The sequence below is a fragment of the Nerophis lumbriciformis genome, linkage group LG20 (assembly GCF_033978685.3).
Source record: "Nerophis lumbriciformis linkage group LG20, RoL_Nlum_v2.1, whole genome shotgun sequence".
Classification (NCBI taxonomy): domain Eukaryota; kingdom Metazoa; phylum Chordata; class Actinopteri; order Syngnathiformes; family Syngnathidae; genus Nerophis; species Nerophis lumbriciformis.
In genome coordinates, this window is record NC_084567.2 from 28061552 (window position 1) to 28086498 (window position 24947).

General features: G+C 38.5%; 1 protein-coding gene across 2 annotated transcripts in view; it reads left to right on the forward strand.

The window, feature by feature from the left end:
• The first annotated feature begins 8480 nt into the window (after nucleotides 1-8480).
• The window catches only part of stxbp1a (syntaxin binding protein 1a), a 99916-nt gene continuing 83449 nt past the window's right edge, over nucleotides 8481-24947 (forward strand). For both annotated transcript variants that reach the window (XM_061980749.2, XM_061980750.2), the window contains exon 1: nucleotides 8481-8612. In XM_061980749.2, coding sequence (XP_061836733.1) covers nucleotides 8576-8612 — 37 coding nt within the window. In that variant the 5' untranslated portion in view covers nucleotides 8481-8575. The remainder of the gene's footprint in view (nucleotides 8613-24947) is intronic.

The following is a 24947-nucleotide window of genomic DNA, read 5'->3' on the forward strand; positions in this document are numbered from 1 at the left end:
CCGTTCTACTGACTGACGATAGATGCCGCCATCAAGTGGACACTTTTATACTACATCAACACGTCAGCAATTTTATTTAATTTTTATTTTATAAACCTTTATTTATAAACTGTAACATTTACAAACAATCGAGAAATAATAATAATCAAAATAAGTACAAAAACAGTAAAACAAAAAAAAAACAGCTCCAGGGGGTTGTAAACTCAATAAAGTAACTCAAATAGAATGCATCCATCCATCCATCCATCTTCTTCCGCTTATCCGAGTCGGGTCGCGGGGGCAGCAGCCTAAGCAGGGAAGCCCAGACTTCCCTCTCCCCAGCCACTTCGTCCAGCTCCTCTCGGGGGATCCCGAGGCGTTCCTAGGCCAGCCGGGAGACATAGTCTTCCCAACGTGTCCTGGGTCTTCCCTGTGGCCTCCTACCGGCCGGACGTGCCCTAAACACCTCCCGAGGGAGGCGATCGGGTGGCATCCTGACCAGATGCCCGAACCACCTCATCTGGCTCCTCTCGATGTGGAGGAGCAGCGGCTGTACTTTGAGCTCCCCCCGGATGACAGAGCTTCTCACCCTATCTCTAAGGGAGAGCCCTGCCACCCGGCGGAGGAAACTCATTTCGGCCGCTTGTACCCGTGATCTTGTCCGTTCGGTCATAACCCAAAGCTCATGACCATAGGTGAGGATGGGAACGTAGATCGACCGGTAAATTGAGAGCTTTGCCTTCCGGCTCAGCTCCTTCTTCACCACAACGGATCGTCCGCATTACTGAAGATGCCGCACCGATCCGCCTGTCGATCTCACGATCCACTCTTCCCTCGCTCGTGTATATATATATATATATATATATATATATATATATATATATATATATATATATATATATATATATATATATATATATATATATATATATGTGATGAGGTGGCGACTTGTCCAGGGTGTACCCCGCCTTCCGCCCGATTGTAGCTGAGATAGGCTCCAGCACCACCGCGACCCCGAAGGGATTAAGCGGTAGAAAATGGATGGATGGATGGATATATATATATATATATATATATATATATATATATATATATATATATATATATATATATATATATATATATATATATATCCATCCATATATGTATATATATATCCATCCATCCATCCATTTTCTACCGCTTAATCCCTTCGGGGTCGCGGTGGTGCTGGAGCCTATCTCAGGCTTCACGGTGGCAGAGGGGTTAGTGCATCTGCCTCACAATACGAAGGTCCTGAGTAGTCTTGGGTTCAATCCTGGGCTCGGGATCTTTCTGTGTGGAGTTTGCATGTTCTCCCCGTGACTGCGTGGGTTCCCTCCGGGTACTCCGGCTTCCTCCCACTTCCAAAGACATGCACCTGGGGATAAGTTGATTGGCAACACTAAAATTGGCCCTAGTGTGTGGATGTGAGTGTGAATGTTGTCTGTCTATCTGTGTTGGCCCTGCGATGAGGTGGCGACTTGTCCAGGGTGTACCCCGCCTTCCGCCCGATTGTAGCTGAGATAGGCTCCAGCGCCCCCCGCGACCCCAAAGGGAATAAGCGGTAGAAAATGGATGGATATATATATATATATATATATATATTTATACATATATATATATATATATATATATATTCCTCAACTTTCTCAGTCTTTTTTGCCACTTGTGCCAGCTTTGTTGAAACATGTTGCAGGCATCAAATTCCAAATGAGCTAATATTTGCAAAAAATAACAAAGTTTTCTATTTCCAACGTTAAGTATCTTGTCTTTGCAATCTATTCAATTGAATATAGGTTGAAAAGGATTTGCAAATCATTGTATTCTGTTTTCATTTACCATTTACACAGCGTGCCAACAAAATTTGACTTTTTCAGCACAACATTTTTTATACACTGTATTTGTTTTACCCTGAATTTTCATACACTGAATTTTAAAACAATGACATTTTATACACTGAATTTTTATATATTGAATTTTTAAAGACTAAATTTGTATACACTGAATTTTTAAACACTTAATTTTAAAACACTGAACACACTCTTTTTTTTTTCCAATGAAATAATGTTTGCCTTGGTGCCCTAAAATATGAGCCATCCTTTACGGCAACACTTGCCTTGACCTTAAGTTAAAATTCGAGGCCTGTAACAGGACAGGATAAGTGTGTGAATGTGAGTGTGAAAGTTGTTATATATATATATATATATATATATATATATATATATATATATATATATATATATATATATATATATATATAAATCATTTTGAAAGATGGCACCTAAAGGCCATAAGACGCAGTTGCACTTTTTGTCCATATAAATAAAAACAGTGTTCATGTATGAAATCTAGGGCTGCTAATTATGGCTAAAGTAATAATTAAGATTAATGTTATCAATATTGAAATCATGATTACTGATTGTTAGGTAAAGCAGTGTTGGTTGTGTGAACGTAATACCATCATATCATTTGTAATGTCTAATAAAAAGGCTATAGATAAACGTTATCCATATATCTACAGACAAATATTAGTTGTTTTTTTTATTCTTTAATAATATCAACTTGTCAGCTTTTTGTCATTACATGATGCCTTTATCTCTATTTCTACATTTTGATAGAGGGAGGTATTTTATTATTATTATTATTATTATTATGTGTTTTTTAAGTTATGTACAAACGTTTGTACATCTACATGTAGATGCTGTATCGGGACAGATCCATTAAGAGTTTGAGCAGAAATATGTTGATTAGGAATTAACTATGCACAATAAAACATTAACAAAATGCTGTGTAACATGAATGGTTTTTGAAGTAATAACTTTGTGAATAGAAAAAAACACAAGTAATGTAAAAAAAAAACAAAAAACATGGTGTTTACTTTTTGATATCAATATCAAACTCAAAGCAGTTTGGCTAATGAAGATGAATAAGATGTTACATTGAATGAGTTTAAAGCTTCTGTGAAAGGACTGCAGTCTACCTTGTCTGTATGCACATGTGTTATGTGAGCAAGATTTAATGTTGTAAATTTGGTGTTTTATGTGTTGTTTACTGTTTTTAATGTAACCTTGCTGCTGCCTTCTTGGCCAGGTCTCCCTTGGAAAAGAGATCTTTGATCTCAATGGGATTTTACCTGGTTAAATAAAGGCTAAATATATATATATATATTTTTTAAATGAAGATGAAGTCTTATAAACAAGCTTTGTTCTTCTCCAACGCCTCCTTGTAGTTCAGTACAACAGTTTGGCCTACAAAAAAAACCCAGGAGTAACACCTCACACATGGAATACACAATCTTCACTGCCTGCGTTCAGTTCGATTAAGATGACAAAACATTTGAGCTAGTTCTGATGTTATTTGAACACTGATACATTTTGCAGTTAAAAAAAAGGACAAGTGAACATCCCAGTCAACAAACTAAAGACTTTTTAAACAAGTTGTGACAACGTTCACGACACATCACCTGCTGCATGTTTCCTCACATTAACTCCCAGTCACAGCAGCTGACGAACGCTGTATTGAGAAAATAAAAGCAACATGAAATAGTTTTTCTCCTTTGCTGTGTACTTTTAGTGTGGGGACAAGTGCGTCTGTCTCCAATATTGTTCACACCTGTCTCCATCTAAACACAGCAGTGCGCTCTTAAAAGGGAAACATGACGTTAAACTAAACGCTTGGCTCCGTTTACTCCGAGGGGGAAATCTCGTCCGCCATGATTATCAAGCCAAACGACACTAGCGCGCATGCGCCTGACTTCGTGTTGCCTAAAATTCATACTTGCCAACCCTCCTTGATTTTCCGGGAGACTCCCGAAATTCAGCGCCTCTCCTGAAAACCTCCCGGGACAAATTTTCTCCCGAAAATCTCCCGAAATTCAGGCCGAGCTGGAGGCCATGCCCCCTCCAGCTCCATGCGGACCTGACCTGTTTTCATGTCCGCTTTCCCACAATATAAACAGCGTGCTTGCCCAATCACGTTATAACTGTAGAATGATCGAGGGTGAGTTCTTGGTTTCTTATGTGGGTTTATTGTTAGGCAGTTTCATTAACGTCCTCCCAGTGCGGCAACAACACACAACAACAGTAGTCACATTTTCGTCTACCGTAAAGCAGTTCATCTGCTGTAAACAGCAATGTTGTGACACTCTTAAACAGGACAATACTGCCATCTACTGTACATGCATATGTGACAATAACATCTAGGGCTTTTAGAGAGTGCAGTGCACAACTGCGCACACAACAAGGAGACGAAGCAGAAGAACGAGGAAGATACAGCCGTGGCGACGAGTAAGATGAAGAAATACACTTGTAAGTTCCAAGCCGCAGCTGCGATTGGACCTGGATAGCCTCCGGGAAGAAGTAGTGGACTACCAAGTGCTTGGCAGTGAAAATCTTATTCAGGAAGCAAAGATTGACCGGTTTTGGGCCATGCTAGGGAGAGATGGAAGATTCCAGACTCTAGCGCATTTGATGAAAGCACTTTTGTGCGTGCCACACAGCAATGCATCATCAGAGAGGGTGTTCAGCATGGTTAGAAACATAGTGACAGAGAATAGAACAAGGATGGACAATTCAACCTTTAACTCAACAATGAGTAGATGAGTGTTATGTGTGTGTATATGTGTAAATAAATGAACACTGAAATTCAAGTATTTCTTTTATTTATATATATAAATATATATATATATATATATATATATATATATATATATATATATATATATATATATATATATATATATATATATATATATATATAAAAAATAAAATAAATATATATATATATATAGCTACAATTCACTGAAAGCCAAGTATTTAAATGATAAATGGGTTGTACTTGTATAGCACTTTTCTACCTTCAAGGTACTCAAAGCGCTTTGACACTACTTCCACATTTACCCATTCACACACACGTTCACACACTGATGGAGGGAGCTGCCATGCAAGGCGCTACCAGCACCCATCAGGAGCAAGGATGAAGTGTCTTGCTCAGGACACAACGGACATGACGAGGTTGGTACTAGGTGGGGATTGAACCAGGGACCCTCGGGTCACGCACGGCCACTCTCCCACTGCGCCACGCCGTCAATATATATTTCTTATATATATATATATATATATATATATATATATATGTATATATGAATATATATGTATATATATATATATATATATATATATATATATACATATATATATATATATATATATATATATATATATATATATATATATATATATATATATATATATGAAATACCTGACTTGGTGAATTCTAGCTGGAAATATACTCCTCCCCTCTTAACCACGCCCCCAACCACGCGCCCTGCCCCACCCCGACCACGCCCCCTTAGCCCCACCCCCCCACCTCCCGAAATCGGAGGTCTCAAGGTTGGCAAGTATGCCTAAAATGCCTTAATAAATGACGGTTTCTCTGTAGTTAAAAAATTAGACGGTATTAATAACCGTCAGGAATTTTATAGCTTCTGTATGTCATAGTTAGGTCCATAATTGCGTTCGATTGCGCAAGTGTTTTACAAAGTTGAACTTTCAATTGTGACAAATATAGACATGTGTTTATTAAATACGTTCTGTTGAACTACTAATGGTAGGATAAACTATCCGGTGGTGTCCTGTTCTACAAAACCCAAAACCAGTGAAAGTTGGCACGTTGTCTAATTCGTAAATAAAATTAGAATACATCCATCCATCCATTTTCTAACCGCTTGTCCCTTTCGGGGTCGTGGGGGTTCGCTGGAGCCTATCTTAGCTGCATTCGGGCGGAAGGCGGGTACACCCTGGACAAGTCACCGGCTACAATGATTTGCAAATTCTTTTCAGATTATATTTAATTGAATAGACTGCAAAGACAAGATATTTTAATGTTCGAACTGAGAAACTTAATATTTTTTTGTAAATAATCATTATCTTAGAATTTAATGGCAGCAACACATTGCAAAAAAGTTGGCACACGGGCATTTTTACCACTGTATTACATGGCTTTTCCTTTTAACAACAGTCAGTAAACTTTTGGGAATTGAGGAGACCAATTTTTGAAACTTTTCAGGTGGAATTATTTCCCATTCTTGCTTGATGTACTGCTTAAGTTGTTCAACAGTCCGTGGTCTCCATTGTGCTATTTTAGGCTTCATATTGCGCCACGGAGGAAGAGGGGTTAGTGTGTCTCTGCCTCTCAATACGAAGGTCCTGGGTTCGATCCTGCGCTCGGGATCTTTCTGTGTGGAGTTTGCATGTTCTCCCTGTGACTGCGTGGGTTCTCTCCGGGTACTTCGGCTTCTTCCCACCTCCAAAGACATATACCTGGGGGTGGCTGTTTACGACCCCTCTCCCTTAGAAACAGCTGTTGCCATGTAATCAGGGAAAGTCCAAATAAAAGAGGAGGTGTACAATCTTTTGTCAGAGTGTGGGACGACACGGTACAAGGGTACACTGTCTTCGCGTTTCTCCTCATTGAGCCAAATTGAATTCTGTCTCTGTTTGATTCCTTGCTTCTTGTCTTGTTTAATAGATGTCATCAGTGTTTGAACCTGACAGTAGGGATCCCATTTCTTCCTATATTCTGTTTTATTTATTTTTATTCATACTATTTTTGTACATAAAACAACACATTCTTCCCCCCTTTTCTTGTACACAGCAAAAATATGGGGTGTTATTTCAACTCAAATCGAGTTCAAATCAACACTTTTCCTGAGTTTATATAATTCTCACGAATTTTTAGTTAAAATAACACTTTGAATAGTGTTATTTTTTAACTCATTAATTGTGTTAATATTTGACACTTTGTGTTTTTTATGACACACACAAGTGTATTTTTAACCCTGAATTATGTTATTCCTTTTCACTATTAAGTGTTAATTTTTAACACCAACTTATTTTGTTGATTGACACACGTGTTTATTTAACACTGAATTGTGTTATTCCTTTTCACTATTAAGTGTTAATTTTTAACACCAATTCATTTTGTTTAATGACACAATTGTATTTTTAACACTGAAATGTGTTATTCCTTTTCACTATTAAGTGTTAATTTTTAACACCAACTTATTTTGTTGATTGACACACGTGTTTATTTAACACTGAATTGTGTTATTCCTTTTCACTATCAAGTGTTAATTTTCAACACCAATTCATTTTGTTTAATGACACAAGTGTCTATTTAACACTAATTCATGTTATTCCTTTCACTATTAAGTGTTCATTTTTAACACCAATTGTTTTCGTTTAATGACACAAAAGTGTCTTTTTAGCACTAAATTCTGTCATTCCTTTTCACTCTGAATGTCACAAATTGACTCTACTACAAGGAATAACAGTGAAAAAACACACTTTAATGTATCGTATAACATTAAAAGTGATATTTGACATCAAAATAAAAGTATAAAAAGGATTTGACTAAATATGAAAATATTAAAATTGGGTACAACTGTGTTGACACGTTTACATTGTAAATAATAGAACAGAATAGAATATAGTAGAATAGAATGGACGTCATTGTCATTATATTTGCATATAACGAGATTAAGGACTCCAATTTAAGGTGTGGTAGTGGGAACAAATATGGGATAAAAAATAAATTACACAAGTAATAAAGATAAAACTAAGAATTTTTAAATTTCAAATTTAAATTTCAAATTTAAAAATAATGGTACAATATAGAGATTTTTAGAATAATAATGTATATAATAAGAATAATGTATACATTATTTTTCCTCTATCACTGTTTAGAATCCCTCTTCTGCAAATATGCACGAAATAAAGCAAATACAATATAAGCATTCAAGTTTGATTAAAAACGTATTAAAATTGTTTCATATTAATAAAAAAGTGTGGAATTTGTTTTTAATGACTCAAAAAAAAAAATCTGCTCAGGGCCCTATTTTAGCCAGGGACCACTCCTACTTCCCAGTCTATATGTGCCATCATGTAAAACACAGTGAACCTCAGCACATGTCATATTATATAAATATCGTTATTATATTACATTTATCTCTCCCGGCTGGCCTGGGAACGCCTCGGGATCCCCCGGGAGGAGCTGGGCGAAGTGGCTGGGGAGAGGGAAGTCTGGTTTACCCTGCTTAGGCTGCTGCCCCCGCGACCCGACCTCGGATAAGCGGAAGAAGCTGGATGTATGGATATTACATTTATGGACTATTCCAAGAAAGTTAAGCGTGGCTAAAAAAAAACGCCGATCCCGTGGGTGCTTCAGCCGAGCACCCACGGAAAATACCGAGCACCCACGTGGGATTGATGGCAACTTTCAATCTTTTAAAATAATTTTTGAAAAATCAATCTTGTTGTAATTAATTTTGTGGCGAGTTTGGTCCGTTTTAGAAAATAATAAAGCCACAAATCATATGGGATATTAACTTCGCTGAACGTATTTTTTCTTTTTGCACCCACTGGCAGAAATGTAGATCGGCGCCTATGACACACCAATGGCTGTGCGCACGACGCGGAAGGATACATGTGGACAGCGCCTTCCCAAGACTCCTCCGCGGTGCTGAGAGGCGAACAGGAGCAGGAAGAAAGCAGTCCAGCATACACTCCCCACCATCATGGCACCTATCGGATTAAAGGCGGTGGTCGGCGAAAGTAAGAACCTTTTATTTTCCTCACTTGTAATTAGCTTTAATGGTCGGAGTGCGAATACGCGTGTGGCGTGTTATAGTGGTTCATGTGATAGTGGAAGTGATGGAGGGAACCCGCAGAGGCTCCTGCGGCGCCAATGCGCAAATGTAAATTTATAGGGTCAGAAATATAAACATCCCTCCACGCCATTTTAGCGTCAATCTGCTTTAATCAGCAGTTTATAAGAATATAAGAACATAGTGGAATGGCCTCACCTTAAATACTGAGCAAATTGGTTGATTAGCTAATTATTTTTTTTTAAATATATTCCATTGCTATTGATGATGATGATGATGACGTAATTGGAGGTTACTGCTGGATGCTTAGATTTTGCAGTTTTCTGCAGAGCCTCACCCCTCTGGTGGATGCGTAAAACGCACGTTAGCCTCTCTTGTGCAGCACGTTAATGGCGGATCGTATCAGGAGCATTAAATTGGCTTTAAAGGCCGCAGTGCGAAACATCCACAACAGCATCCACACCTTCTGTGCGTGTACGTCATCTATGTTTACTGCACCATCAGCACAGTGACGTTTAAGGGTTTGATTCCATCAGTGACGGTGTCCATGCACCGGCTATGAAGGTGCAGATTTATTCAATCAATCAATCATTAACTTTATTTATAAAGCGCTTTTCATAAATCAATCATTAATCAATCAAAGTTGATTTATATAGCCCTAAATCAGGAGTGTCTCAAAGGGCTGCACAAGCCACGACGACACCCTCGGCTCAGGGCAAGGAAAAACTCAACCCAATGGGCTACAATGAGCATACTTGCCAACCTTGAGACCTCCAAATTCGGGAGATTTGGAGGGGAGGGGGGAGGTGGGCGGGGCCAGGGGGCGGGATTAACGGGGAGGAGTATATTTATAGCTAGAATTAACTTAAATTCAAGTATTTCTTATATATATATGTATATAAATAAAATAAATACTTGACTTTCAGTGAATTCTAGCTATATATAAATATGTATTTTATAATATATATAAATATACATATAAATAAAATAAATACTTGAATTTTAGTGTTAATTTATTTACACATATACACTAGGGCTGCAACAACTAATCGATTAAAATCGACTATAAAAATAGTTGGCGATTAATTTAGTCATCGATTCGTTGGATCTATACTATGCGCATGCGCTGAGGCTACCTTTTTTTAATTTAATTTAATTTAATTTTTTTTAACCTTTATTTATAAACTGCAACATTTACAAACAGCTGAGAAACAATAATCAAAATAATAGGGGTGTAACGGTACGTCTATTTCAGGGGTGCTCACACTTTTTCTGCAGGCGAGCTACTTTTCAATTGATCAAGTCGTGGGGATCTACCTCATTCATATATATAATTTATATTTACTTATTTATGAAATATATGTTTTTGTTAACAAGTTAAAGGTGTTTAATGATAATGCAAGCATGTTTAACACATATAGTTAATATTGTTAAAAAAATTAAAGGCGTTTAATGATAATACAAGTATGTTTAATACATATAGTTAATATTGTTAACAAGTTAAAGGTGTTTAAAGATAATGCAAGCATGTTTAACACATATAGTTAATATTGTTAACAAGTTAAAGGTGTTTAATGATAATACAAGCATGTTTAACACAGTTAATATTAAATAAATGATAAATGGGTTGTACTTGTATAGCGCTTTTCTACCTTCAAGGTACTCAAAGCGCTTTGACACTACTTCCACATTTACCCATTCACACACACATTCACACACTGATGGAGGGAGCTGCCATGCAAGGCGCTAACCAGCACCCATCAGGAGCAAGGGTGAAGTGTCTTGCTCAGGACACAACGGACATGACGAGGTTGGTACTAGGTGGGGATTGAACCAGGGACCCTCGGGTTGCGCACGGCCACTCTTCCACTGCGCCAATAAATTAAAAGTGTTTAATGATAATACAATAATGTTTAATACATATAGTTAATATTGTTAACAAGTTAAAGGTGTTTAAAGATAATACAAGCATGTTTAACACATATAGTTAATATTGTTAACAAGTTAAAGGTGTTTAAAGATAATACAAGCATGTTTAACACATATAGTTAATATTGTTAACAAGTTAAAGGTGTTTAATGATAATACAAGCATGTTTAACACATATAGTTAATATTGTTAACAAGTTAAAGGTGTTTAAAGATAATACAAGCATGTTTAACACATATAGTTAATATTGTTAATAAGTTAAAGGTGTTTAAAGATTATACAAGCATGTTTAACACATATAGTTAATATTGTTAATAAGTTAAAGGTGTTTAAAGATAATACAAGCATGTTTAACACATATAGATTCCTTTCTTTCATGAAGACAAGAATATAAGTTGGTGTATTACCTGATTCTGATGACTTGTATTGATTGGAATCAGACAGTGGTGCTGATAACGCCCGCATTTTCGAATGGAGGAGAAAAAAAGTCCTCCTTTCTGTCCAATACCACATGAAAGTGGTTGGTTTTTGGCATCTTATTTGTCCAGCTTCCGTACTCCTTTGTATACACTTTACAAGAAATACATTGTCGGCAAACTCCGTAGCTTGCTAGCTTGTGCACACCAGAAAAGAGACGGCAGATCAACTGGTCTAAAAGGGTGGTCTATTTAAAGGCTAGAGTATACAAATGAGTTTTAAAATGGGACTTAAATGCAGTTGTTCATTTCCTTCTCTTGCCAAACAATTAAGATTATAATGTGATTTTCAAGGCCTACTGAAATGCGATTTTCTTATTTAAACGGGGATAGCAGGTCCATTCTATGTGTCATACTTGATCATTTCGCGATATTGACATATTTTTGCTGAAAAGATTTAGTAGAGAACATCGACGATAAAGTTCGCAACTTTTGGTCGCTGATAAAAAAGCCTTGCCTGTACCGGAAGTAGCAGACGAGTAGCGTGACGTCACAGGTTGTGGAGCTCCTCACATCTGCACATTGTTTACAATCATGGCCACCAGCAGCGAGAGCGATTCGGACCGAGAAAGCGACGATTTCCCCATTAATTTGAGCGAGGATGAAAGATTCGTGGATGAGGAAAGTGAGAGTGAAGGACTAGAGGGCAGTGGGAGCGATTCAGATAGGGAAGATGCTGTGAGAGGCGGGTGGGACCTGATATTCAGCTGGGAATGACTAAAACAGTAAATAAACACAAGACATATATATACTCTATTAGCCACAACACAACCAGGCTTGTATTTAATATGCCACAAATTAATCCCGCATAACAAACACCTCCCCCCTCCCGTCCATATAACCCGCCAATACAACTCAAACACCTGCACAACACACTCAATCCCACAGCCCAAAGTACCGTTCACCTCCCCAAAGTTCATACAGCACATATATTTCCTCAAAGTCCCCAAAGTTACATGCACGTAGCGGCACGCACGTACGGGCAAGCGATCAAATGTTTGGAAGCCGCAGCTGCATGCGTACTCACGGTACCGTGTCTGCGTATCCAACTCAAAGTCCTCCTGGTAAGAGTCTCTGTTGTCCCAGTTCTCCACAGGCCAATGGTAAAGCTTGACTGTCATCTTCCGGGAATGTAAACAATGAAACACCGGCTGTGTTTGTGTTGCTGCAGTCGGCCGCAATACACCGCTTCCCACCTACAGCTTTTTTCTTTGCTGTCTCCATTGTTCATTGAACAAATTGCAAAAGATTCACCAACACAGATGTCCAGAATACTGTGGAATTTTACGATGAAAACAGACGACTTAATAGCTGGCCACCATGGTGTCTCAAAATGTCCTCCACAATCCGTGACGTCACGCGCAGGCGTCATCATACCGAGACGTTTTCAGCAGGATATTTCGCGCGAAATTTAAAATTGCACTTTAGTATTGGCATGTGTTGCAATGTTAAGATTTCATCATTGATATATAAACTATCAGACTGTGTGGTCGGTAGTAGTGGGTTTCAGTAGGCCTTTAAAAGACAGGTAAAGACAGGAAACTACGCAAAATAGCGTGCTCATACAGGAAGTCTGGCTCACTACATCGCCAAAAACAGGCTGCCATTTAATACTGTTGAAAAAAACAGCATTTCCAAAAAAGATGCAAAAGTTTGTCGGACATTTGTCATGTTCCTCACTTGGAATCTGCCAGACTTAAGTTTTTTGCATACGGCCTGGTAATAAATCTGCGTATACTGTAGTGTTTATAGAGTTACTATGCACTTTACAAACAACTCTACCTCTGCCTACATGTTCAATATTGAAGTGTCACTTTGTTTGTCAATACTATATTTAGCCATATTATTTACGTTTTGGTTGTGTATATTTGAGGGTTGCCCACCCACTTATTAACAGAGACAGAATCTGTTTTATTGCAAAATGTAAATTTTATTGTTATTATTTGTTTGTTTTATTTAGCCTGGAGATTTGAACGTTTACATTCCAATTACAATTAGAGATGTCCGATAATATCAGACTGCCTATATTATCGGCCGATAAATGCTTTAAAATGTAATCTCGGAAATTATCGGTATCGGTTTCAAAAAGTAAAATTTATGACTTTTTAAAACGTCGCTGTGTACACGGACGTAGGGAGAAGTACAGAGTGCCAATAAACCTTAAAGGCACTGCCTTTGCGTGCCGGCCCAATCACATAATATATACGGCTTTTCACACACACAAGTGAATGCCAGGCATATTTGGTCAACAGCCATACAGGTCACACTGAGGGTGGCAGTATAAACAACTTTAACACTGTTACAAACATCCGCACCGTAACACAACATAAACACAACAGAACAAATACCCAGAACCCCTTGCAGCACTAACTCTTCCGGGACGCTACAATATACAACCCCCCATCTCCCCAACCCTGCCCACCTCAACCTCCTCATGCTCTCTCAGGGAGAGCATGTCCCAAATTTCAAGCTGCTGTTTTTAGGCATGTTAAAAAAAATAATGCACTTTGTGACTTCAATAATAAATATGGCAGTGCCATGTAGGCATTTTTTTCCATAACTTGAGTTTATTTATTTTGGAAAACCTTGTTACATTGTTTAATGCATCCAGCGGGGCATCACAACAAAATTAGGCATAATAATGTGTTAATTCCACGACTATATATCGGTATCGGTTGATATCAGAATCGGTAATTAAGAGTTGAACAATATCGGATATTGGCAAAAAGTCTTTATCGGACATCTGTAATTACAATGTTAAAATATATGAAAAATACAAGTTTATTGTATTTGAAAGGGTATCCTTGAATTATTATTATGTATTATCATCACATCAGTGGTTAACTTGGTCTCAAAAAATTAATGTCGTCCATTTTTATGTAACAAATACTGGTTTAATTTTGTTGTCTGTTTTGACTACAATATCAGCAGAGGTGGGTAGTAACGCGCTACATTTACTCCGTTACATCTACTTGAGTAACTTTTGGGATAAATTGTACTTCTAAGAGTAGTTTTATTGCAACATACTTTTACTTTACTTAAGTATATTTATAGAGAAGGAACGCTACTTTTACTCCGCTACTTTTATCTACATTCAGCTCGCTACTCGCTACTAATTTTTATCGATCTGTTAATGCACGCTTTGTTTGTTTTGGTCTGTCAGACAGACCTTCAAAGTGCCTGCCTTACTGGTGACGTTTCACTTCGTTCCACCAATCAGATGCAGTCACTGGTGACGTTGGACCAATCAAACAGAGCCAGGTGGTCACATGACCTGACTTAAACAAGTTGAAAAACGTATTCGGGTGTTACCATTTAGTGGTCAATTGTACGGAATGTGTACTGTACTGTGCAATCTAATAATACAAGTTCCAATCAATCAATCAAAAGTGTGAAGGAAAAAAGATACTTTTTTATTTCAACCGCACGAGGACGTTCTTGTCTTCACAATAAAAGTGCCGCTCCATCGCGCCTGCGCTTTCAAAACAAGAGTCTCCGAAAGCCAGCGCAAACAAGCTAGCAAGCTACGGAGTTTGACGCCAATACATTTCTTGTAAAGTGTATAAAAACGAATATGGAAGCTGGACAAATAAGATGCCAAAAACCCACCACTTTCATGTGGTATTAGACAGAAAGGAGGAACTTTTCTTCTCCTCCATTTGAAAACGTGGACGTTATCACAACTGTCTGATTACAATCAACGCAAGTCATCAGAATCAGGTAATACACCAACTTATATTCTTGTTTTCATGAAAGAAAGGAATCTATATGTTAAACATGCATGTATATTCATTAAAACACCTTTAACATGTAAACAAAAACAGAAAAATAAATACATATAAATTATATACTGTATATATCAATGTATATGTATGTATGTATGTATGTATATATATATATATATATATATATATATATGTATGTATGTATGTATATATATATATATATATATATATATATATATATATATATATATATATATATATATATATATATATATATATATATATATATATATATATGATATGATATGAGTGTGTATGTTACTCATCAGTTACTCAGTACTTGAGTAGTTTTTTCACAACATACTTTTTGCTTTTACTGAAGTAAATATTTGGGTGACTACTCCTTACTTTTACTTGAGTAATAAATCTCTAAAGTAACAGTACTCTTACTTGAGTACAATTTCTGGCTACTCTACCCACCTCTGAATATCAGTAAAGCTTTGTTATGCGCACAAATCTTTCTTCAAATGGGCAACAATCTACGAATAAGTTGTCTTTGTTGCTGTGGTAGAATTCAGGGTAATGCTGCTATGCTTTTGTTTTGAAGCTCACTTTGCACCAAACAGGAAGTCACTGTGAGCATACTTCACAGTAGTTATGTTGCTGTTGCGGTGATAACGATGAAATTAACAAATAAACGGACCGATTTTTTTTAGAAATTACTCTAATTTTATGTTGACAAAAGAGGCCTTGTATGTTTTTTTTGTAAACACTTCTATTTTAACATGAAAGCTTCAATGTGTACTCAAATATCAATGTACTCAATGGTACTTAAAAAATCTGCAATGCACTGAGACTGCAGGAAGTGAACCGTAAATTGGCGAGGGAATATATATATTGGGATATACTACACTGTATATTGTTATATAACTAAAGCTGTGCAATCAGCCATCTTGGATCACACATGCAACAAGTCAAACAAGCACATTACAGCACCCTATAAGAAACATTAATTTTTCTCCTCGCATGAGCCACAGTAATAAACAAAGGCAATACAATATACAAAATGAGTTGCAAATACGCTAAATGTATGCTTTAAAATATATGTTTTTTTTAATTTTTTTTGGCGCATCGACATATGGAGATATTATCGTTATTGTGAACCAAATGTTGCATACAGTATCACATATTCTATTGCATCGTGAGGCTCTATTGGCGGGTTGTCCACATAAACAGACTGATTTTGCATAGAATTAACTCAAATGTTGTTTTGACAACAGCGGTTTACTGTGTATGTGGGTGTCAACTAGAGATGTCCGATAATATCGGCAGGCCGATAAAGGCTTTAAAATGTAATATCGGAAATTATAGGTATCGGTTTCAACCTCCCGATTTTCCCGGGAGACTCCTGAATTTCAGTGGCCCTGAAAATCTCGCGGGGCAACCATTCTCCCGATTTCCACCCAGACTACATTATTGGGGACGTGCTTTAAAGGCACTGCCTTTAGAGTCCTCTACAACCTGTCGTCACGTCCGCTTTTCCTCCATACAAACAGCGTGCCGGCCCAGTCACATAATATATGCGGCTTCTACACACACAAAAGGGAATGCCATGCATACTTGGTCAACAGCCATACGGGTCACACTGAGGATGGCCGTATAAACAACTTTAACACTGTTACAAATATGCGCCACACTGTGAACCCACACCAAACAAGAATGACAAACACATTTCGGGAGAACATCCGCACCGTAACACAACATAAACACAACAGAACAAATACCCAGAACCCCTTGCAGCGCTAAGTCTTCCGGGACGCTACAATATACACCCCTGCTACCACCAAACCCTGCATTCCTCTCCAACCCCGCCCACCTCAACCCCGCCGAAAACCCCGCTACCACCTCAACCCCCCGACCCCCATCTCCCGAATTCGGAGGTCTCAAGGTTGGCAAGTATGCTCTAGCATACTCTGGACCGAAGCTGTGTGCTTTCATTGTTTTTGTAGCTGTTGTTTTGAGGCATGATTACAAAAAAGAATGCACTTTGTGAAAGTCAAAGTATAGTATTTCCCATAGTTGTAGTGGGTATTAGGATTATCTCAGGGAGAGCATGTCCCAAATTCCAAGCTGCTGTTTTGAGGCATGTTAAAAAAAACAATACACTTTGTGGCACTTTTTTCCATAACTGGAGTTGAAGTTGTTCTCTTATTTTGGAAAACCTTGTTTTTGATTGATTGATTGAAACTTGTATTAGTAGATTGCACAGTACGGTACATATTCCGTACAATTGACCACTAAATGGTAACACCCAAATAAGTTTTTCAACTTGTTTAAGTTGGGGTCCACGTTAATCAATTCATGGTAAAGTTACATTGTTTAATGCATCCAGCGGGGCATCACAACAAAATTAGGCATAATAATGTGTTAATTCCACAACTGTATATATCGGTATCGGTTGATATCGGAATCGGTAATTAAGAGTTGGACAATATCGGATATCGGCAAAAAAGCCATTATCGGACATCTCTAGTGTCAACTGAATCGGGCACTTTTTAGTAATAAGAAAAACTTGTTACACAGCCTTATAAGTTGATCGGAATAGATGGGTTGTTGACATAAACGGACTAGAGCTGGGTATTGGCAAAGACTTTACGATACTTATAACAACACCTGAGTCACGATAAGTTAAAGTATTGCTATATAATGCGCTATTCTACATAGTTTACAGAGTAGAAAGAGTTGAGGGCATAACGTCGTCCTTAAGTTACAATTGGACCAAAAATTGACTTAAAAAGATCCATCCATCCATCTTCTTCCACTTATCTGAGGTTGGGTCTCAGGGGCAGCAGCCTAAGCAGAGAAGCCCAGACTTCCCTTTCCCCAGGGAATTGTTTTGTGTTTGTCTATCTTCACGTACTACTTCCTGTTGGTTAAGTAGTTTCTAACCCAGTTCAAGACCAACCCTCTGATTCCATACCTTTCTAATGTGTTTATTAAGATGCTGTGATTAATTGTTAAATTATTAAATCCATAAACACTGCAGCAGCACATTTTTTGCTATCCATTACATTGGTTATCTCCTCCGGTATTTGGATTAATGCCATTGATCTTGAGATGTTGGCTCTGTATCCGCATTGGTTGTCTGTGAGTGTTTAATTTTTATTTATGAATTTGTCTAATCTGTTGTTAAACAGTTTTTCAATAATTTTTGAGAATTGTGGAAGTAGAGAAACAGTTCTGTAGTCTATAAACCGGTGTTTGTCACCAGTCTAATAAATTGGTACGACTTTTGCTTTTTTCATTTTGTTTGGAATTTGCCTGTTTGAAATGATAGGTTGCTGAAATATGTTAAAGGTTCTGAAATCTCTTCAATAACCTTCTTCATCGTTTCCTTATCAAATCTGTTACAATCAGTTGAGGTCTTGGATTTACCTTTTTTCACAATATTGATTATTTCCTCTTTTGTCACTCTTTCAAGGAACGTAGAGTTGTTGTTTCTATCTCTGGTGTCATTCAAGTTAAGATCTGGAATCTTTTCCTCCAGATTTGGTCCAATGTTCACAAAGTACTTATTGAAGCTTTAAACTACTTTGTTCACATTGTCATTTTTTACATTTCCATTTGAGAAGTATTTAGGATAGTCCTTCTTGGCACCATTTTTAGTTAGAGATGTCGATAAATGCGTTAAAATGTAATATCGGAAATTATCGGTATCGTTTTTTTAATTATCGGTATCGTTTATTTTTTATTTTATTTATTAAATCAACATAAAAACACAAGATACACTTACAATTAGTGCGTCAACCCAAAAAAACTCCCTTCCCCATTTACACTCATTCACACAAAAGGGTTGTTTCTTTCTGTTATTAATATTCTGGTTCCTACATTATATATCAATATATATCAATACAGTCTGCAAGGGATACAGTCCGTAAGCACACATGATTGTGCGTGCTGCTGGTCCACTAATAGTACTAACCTTTAACAGTTAATTTTACTAGTTTCTATGTAACTGTTTTTATATTGTTTTACTTTCTTTTTTATTCAAGAAAATGTTTTTCATTTATTTATTTTATTTTATTTTATTATTATTTTTTTTAAATGACCTTATCTTCACCATACCTGGTTGTCCAAATTAGGCATAATAATGTGTTAATTCCACAACTGTATATATCGGTATCGGTTGATATCGGCATCGGTAATTAAAGAGTTGAACAATATCGGAATATCGGATATCGGCAAAAAGCCATTATCGGACATCCCTATTTTTAGTGTTTTTATTGTGTTTAGCTTTGACCCATTTCTACTGCATTTTAGGAATTTCTTTCATTAATACTGAACAACCTACACAAGTGTTCTCAGATTTCCAACATTGTTTCGGCAACAAAGGCGAGTGTTCCTACGTCAAGCAACAAACTTGCGTTTGCTAATCTTTTAGACAAGTGAGGACTCACAACCTTATCTTTTTGAAGCTGAATATACGGAGGACGAACACCCGATGCTAGCATGTCTTGCGAAGCATTATGAGCAAAATGTCATTTACAATAATGACTGTAGGTCATTTCAAGGAATGACTGCCAACAGGTGTGCACTTCAGGCTTCTGCAAAATTCCTAATTGAATTGAGAATGTATCCCTTGCTGGAGACAAGTTTGTCGATAGCGCTCTCTTCGTTATTTCGTAGTATTGACCGACAACGCGTAAGGCCCCGATTTCGATTTAATTTGAAATAATATGTATTATGTATATGTATTGTTAATCCTTGATTATCACTAAACTGAAGTCTCTTAACAGTAGCAGTAATGTTTAAAGTCATATTTGAATGTTTTTAAGTGTCATGGAAGTGTAAAAAATTTCCAAAAATTTAGTTGGACAAAAATGAAAGAAGACATCAAATTAAGTACATCACACCTAAATAATCCATCCATCCATTTTCTACCGCTTGTCCCTTTTTGGGTCGCGGGGGGTGCTGGAGCCTATCTCAGCTGCATTCAGGCGGAAGGCGGGGCACACCCTGGACAAGTCCCTACCTCATCGCAGGGCCAACACAGATAGACAGACAACATTCACACTCACATTCACACACGAGGGCCAATTTAGTGTTGCCAATCAACCTATCCCCAGGTGCATGTCTTTGGAGGTGGGAGGAAGCCGGAGTACCCGGAGGGAACTCACGCAGTCACGGGGAGAAAATGCAAACTCCACACAGAAAGATCCCGAACGCAGGATCAAAATCCAGGACTACTCAGGACCTTCGTATTGTGAGGCACATGCACTAACCCCTGTTGTACCGTGCTGCCCCTTCAGTGACAATCTACAATGTAAATAGTCATGAAAATATAGAAAACTGTCATGTCTGGATCATGTTTTGTTTAAGTTATGTTCTGTTTGGGTTTTGGACTCTTTTTAGTTCCTGCCTTTTCACTTCCTTGTCTTGTTTCCATGGTTACCCATTAGTTTCACCTGTTCCACGTTTGGACTCACACACCTGTCACCAATCATGTCACTGTTATTTAAAGCCTGTCTTTTTCTGTTGGTCGGGCTGGCGACATTCTGTCAAGACTTGGACTTTGGGGTTTGTTTTCTCGGAATGCAAATGAAAGTTGGCGCGGGCAAGGCGTGAAACCCCAAAGTCCAAGTCTTGACAGAATGTCGCCAGCCCGACCAACAGAAAAAGACAGGCTTTAACCCTTGTGTAATGTTCATATTGTTGTTAGTCAGTGTTTGTGGGTCTGATGTACCCGTTGCATTTTGTGTTTTTTAATGCCTCACAATCAAACACTTTTATGTTAAAATACTGAACAGCTGTTACCTTATCCCAGGGATCGGCAACCCGCGGCTCCGGAGCCGCATGCGGCTCTTTGATCACTCTGATGCGGCTCAGCAGCTTACTTGCCGAACCCCCTGATTTTCTCGTGAGACTTCCGGGAATTCAGTGACTCTCGCAGAAAACTCCCGGGATTAATATTCACCGATTTCCACCCTTACATCTATAATAAGGGCGTGTCATGATGGTACAACATTTGACGCCCTCTACAATCTGTATTAATAGTGTGCCTGTCCAACCACTTGTTATACAATATGCATCTTCTGCTTGCACACGTACGTGACAGCAATGCATACTTGGTCAACAGCCACACAGGTTACACTGACGGTGACCATATAAAACAACTTTAACACTCTTACTAATAATGCGCCACACTGTGAACCCACACCAAACAAGAATGACAAACACATTTCGGGAGAACATCTGCACCGTAACACAACATAAACACAACAGGACAAATACCCAGAATCCCATGCAGCCCTGACTCTTCCGGGCTACATTATACACCCCTGCTACCACCAAACCCCGCCCCCACCCCAACCCTGCTCCCTCACACATCAACCCCCCCTCTGTGCGTCGGTTGAGGTGGGCAGGGTTTGGTAGCGGGTGTGTATAATGTATCCCGGAAGAGTTAGGGCTGCATGGGATTCTGGGTATGTGTTCTGTTGTGTTTATGTTGTGTTACGGTGCAGATGTTCTCCCGAAATGTGTTTGTCATTCTTGTTTGGTGTGGGTTCACAGTGTGGCGCATTATTAGTAAGAGTGTTAAAGTTTTTTTTTATACCGCCACCGTCAGTGTAACCTGTGTGGTTGATGACCAAGTATGACTTGCTGTCACTTACGTGAGCAAGCGGAAGCCCACACAACGTGTGGCTGATCAGGCACGCTGGTTGTAGTGGGTGCTATATGCTGTACCATCTCGGCACGCATGACGCTGACAATCGCCATTCATGTAAAACCCTCGTGCCGCACCAGCATTGAAATTCCATATTAAGGTGTGGGAAGCGTGTCTGAGACCCCTGGTTTATACATACAAAAAAAACTTTGTATGCAGTGTTATTTCATTTTAAATTTAAAAAATTTTTTGCGGCTCCCATTGTTTTCTATATTTTGTGAAACTGATCAAAGTGGCTCTTTGACTGGTAAAGGTTGCCGACCCCTGCCTTATCCCAATAAACATCTGTTCAGTATTTTAACATAAAAGTGTTTGATTGTAAGGCATTACAAGCCACAAAATGCAACTGGTCCATCAGACCCACAAATGCTGGCTGAGTAACAACAATATGAACGTTGAACGGAAAATTTCTCTGTCAGTTTCTGCATCCCACAGGGATTCTTCTTTTGTGTTTCTGCACCTGCGGTTCCCACACAAGGTTGCAACATTGTTTGTCAACACTGTCTGCTCTCATTTTCTCGCACATTTGACCCTCTGATGTTCTGTGTACCTACACTCTGTCCTCCTCCTGTCTAGACCTGCTGTGTGTGTGTGTGTGTGTGTGTGTGTGTGTGTGTGTGTGTGTGTGTGTGTGTGTATGTGTGTGTGTGTGTGTGTGTGTGCGGTACACAGAACATCAATTTTCACACTTCTATTAGCCCCGGTCCAGTGGACCCGGACATCTTATATGTAATAGAAATGTGTAGGGGGGGTGTATGGTGTGTGGTCATTAAATATGTATTCTGATATATGTTCTTCACAGAAAATGAGCCAAATTCAGTGAGTCTCAGTCCGAAAAATTAATTAATTGTATCATTTTTATTTTAATAAAAAATGAAAACGGGTCCCACAGACCAGAACACCACACAAGGGTTAAATAACAGTGACATGATTGGTGACAGGTGTGTGAGTCCAAACGTGGAACAGGTGAAACTAATGGGTAACCATGGAAACAAGACAAGGAAGTGAAAAGGCAGGAACTAAAAAGAGTCCAAAACCCAAACAGAACATAACTTAAACAAAACATGATCCAGACATGACAGAAAACACATTGAATGAAAAGGTCTGTCCAAACTTTTGGCCTGTACTGTATATATTAAATATATATATAGATGTAAAAAGTATATTTTTTATATATTTATATACATGATTAATTCAGTAGTCATATATATATATATATATATATATATATATATATATATATATATATATATATATATATATATATAACATTTTACATTAGATAGGCTCAAGCACCCCCTACGACCCGAAAGGGATACGTGGGGGAAAATGGATGGATGGATGGAATTTTACATTAAATTGACACATCTACAGTAAGTAAGTTAGTTCATTCTGTCCAATTTGACCCTCCAAAACTATGTACGTGTTTGTGTTTTGCTGAGACCAAAACTAGCAAAAATATTGCACGCTGGAGATATCCTGCATGCTATTAATAATGTATTGTTACTCGGTACTTACATAACGAGCACAGCCAGTACTGTACATCCTCGCTCTTATAGTGTTTTCCAGAACAGTGCTGGGATGCAACACCTGCGCTCTGTTTGGCTGAGGTGAAGCTGAGTTGGGATTGGTAGAGGTGTAGAAAGGCAGAGAGGAGGAAGGACCCGTGGTGAAGCATCATGGGTCCTCTCCAGTAGGCGTGGAAGGAAAAGGAAGGGGGGGATGGGCGTGCAGTGCTTCAACCTCATCTTTCAAAACCATCACATATGAGAGAGCAGAAGGAAAATGAGGCCAAAGAAGACAATGTCCTTACACGACATGTGCTGTAAGATACACAAATACAGTCATTTCATATTTGCATTTTTAGTTTTACAATCTAAGGACTTACTGCAGCTCTCACTGTTGCTGAACAGCATCCACACACGTTATTCCACACATTCAATACATTTGTTATTACATTTTCACCCGATTAAAACCATTCCGACATCAACATTTTCTGCCCACTCTTGACCCGATTCAGCCCCTCCAGGATTTTGCGGGCCTGTTTTGTGATTGTTGTGGTCTAAAATGCCTGAGGCCGCTTCTACACTAAGGTTATCCAGGGTAAATCCCACCTAACCATATCCTTGTCTACACACACACACAATGGTCGTTTAAAGGGGAACATTATCACCAGACCTATGTAAGCGTCAATACAGGGCCGGCCCGTGGCATAGGCCGTATAGGCAAATGCTAAGGGCGCCGTCCATCAGGGGGCGCCACGCCAGTTCCACAAATGTTGGAGAAAAAAAAAAAAAAAAGTTGATACTATTATTTCTAAATACAAAAATTAATCCCACGTTAATTAAAATGCAAAGTAAAGCCTATTTAATAATAATCAATAAATAGCTAGTTCTGTTTTAACGTCGGGTTAATATTGTGGAGGGGGCTAAATTGTTATGGAAAATAATAATGTAACGTTAGGTAATTACAGTACTCCCACCTTACATTCCTCAGGGACATTTGTATTAGATCTTTTAAGCAGGTGTTTTTTGTTTACACTGTTATTGCCTTCTGGTTAGCTAATGTTTGCCCTGCAGGTAATAGTCACTTCTCCACCCCTTTATATATTAGGTATAGTTGTAAGTAAAAAAAAAAAGGTCAAAGACAAAGCTATTCGGTTTCTTGTGAGTATATACACTTCACTGCCGATGTGGGGGGGGGCGCCACCTAAAATCTTGCCTAGGGCGCCAGATTGGTTAGGGCCGGGCCTGCGTCAATACATACCTTGATGTTGCAGAAAAAAGACCATATATTTTTTTAACGGATTTCCGAACTCTAAATGGGTGAATTTTGGCGAATTAAACGCCTTTCTAATATTCGCTCTCGGAGCAATGACGTCACAACTTGACGTCACATCGGGAAGCAATCCGCCATTTTCTCAAACACCGAGTCAAATCAGCTCTGTTATTTTCAGTTTTTTCGACTGTTTTCCGTACCTTGGAGACATCATGACTCGTCGGTGTGTTGTCGGAGGGTGTAACAACACGAACAGGGACGGATTCAAGTTGCACCAGTGGCCCAAAGATGCGAAAGTGGCAAGAAATTGGACGTTTGTTCCGCACACTTTACAGACGAAAGCTATGCTACGACAGAGATGGCAAGAATGTGTGGATATCCTGCGACACTCAAAGCAGATGCATTTCCAACGATAAAGTCAAAGAAATCTGCCGCCAGACCCCCATTGAATCTGCCAGAGTGTGTGAGCAATTCAGGGACAAAAGACCTCGGTAGCACGGCAAGCAATGGCGGCAGTTTGTTCCCGCAGACGAGCGAGCTAAACCCCCTGGATGTCTTGGCTCACACCGTCCCTTATGCCACCGAAGATGATCAAGAGAAGAATATCGACCCTAGCTTCCCTGGCCTGCTGACATCAACTCCAAAACTGG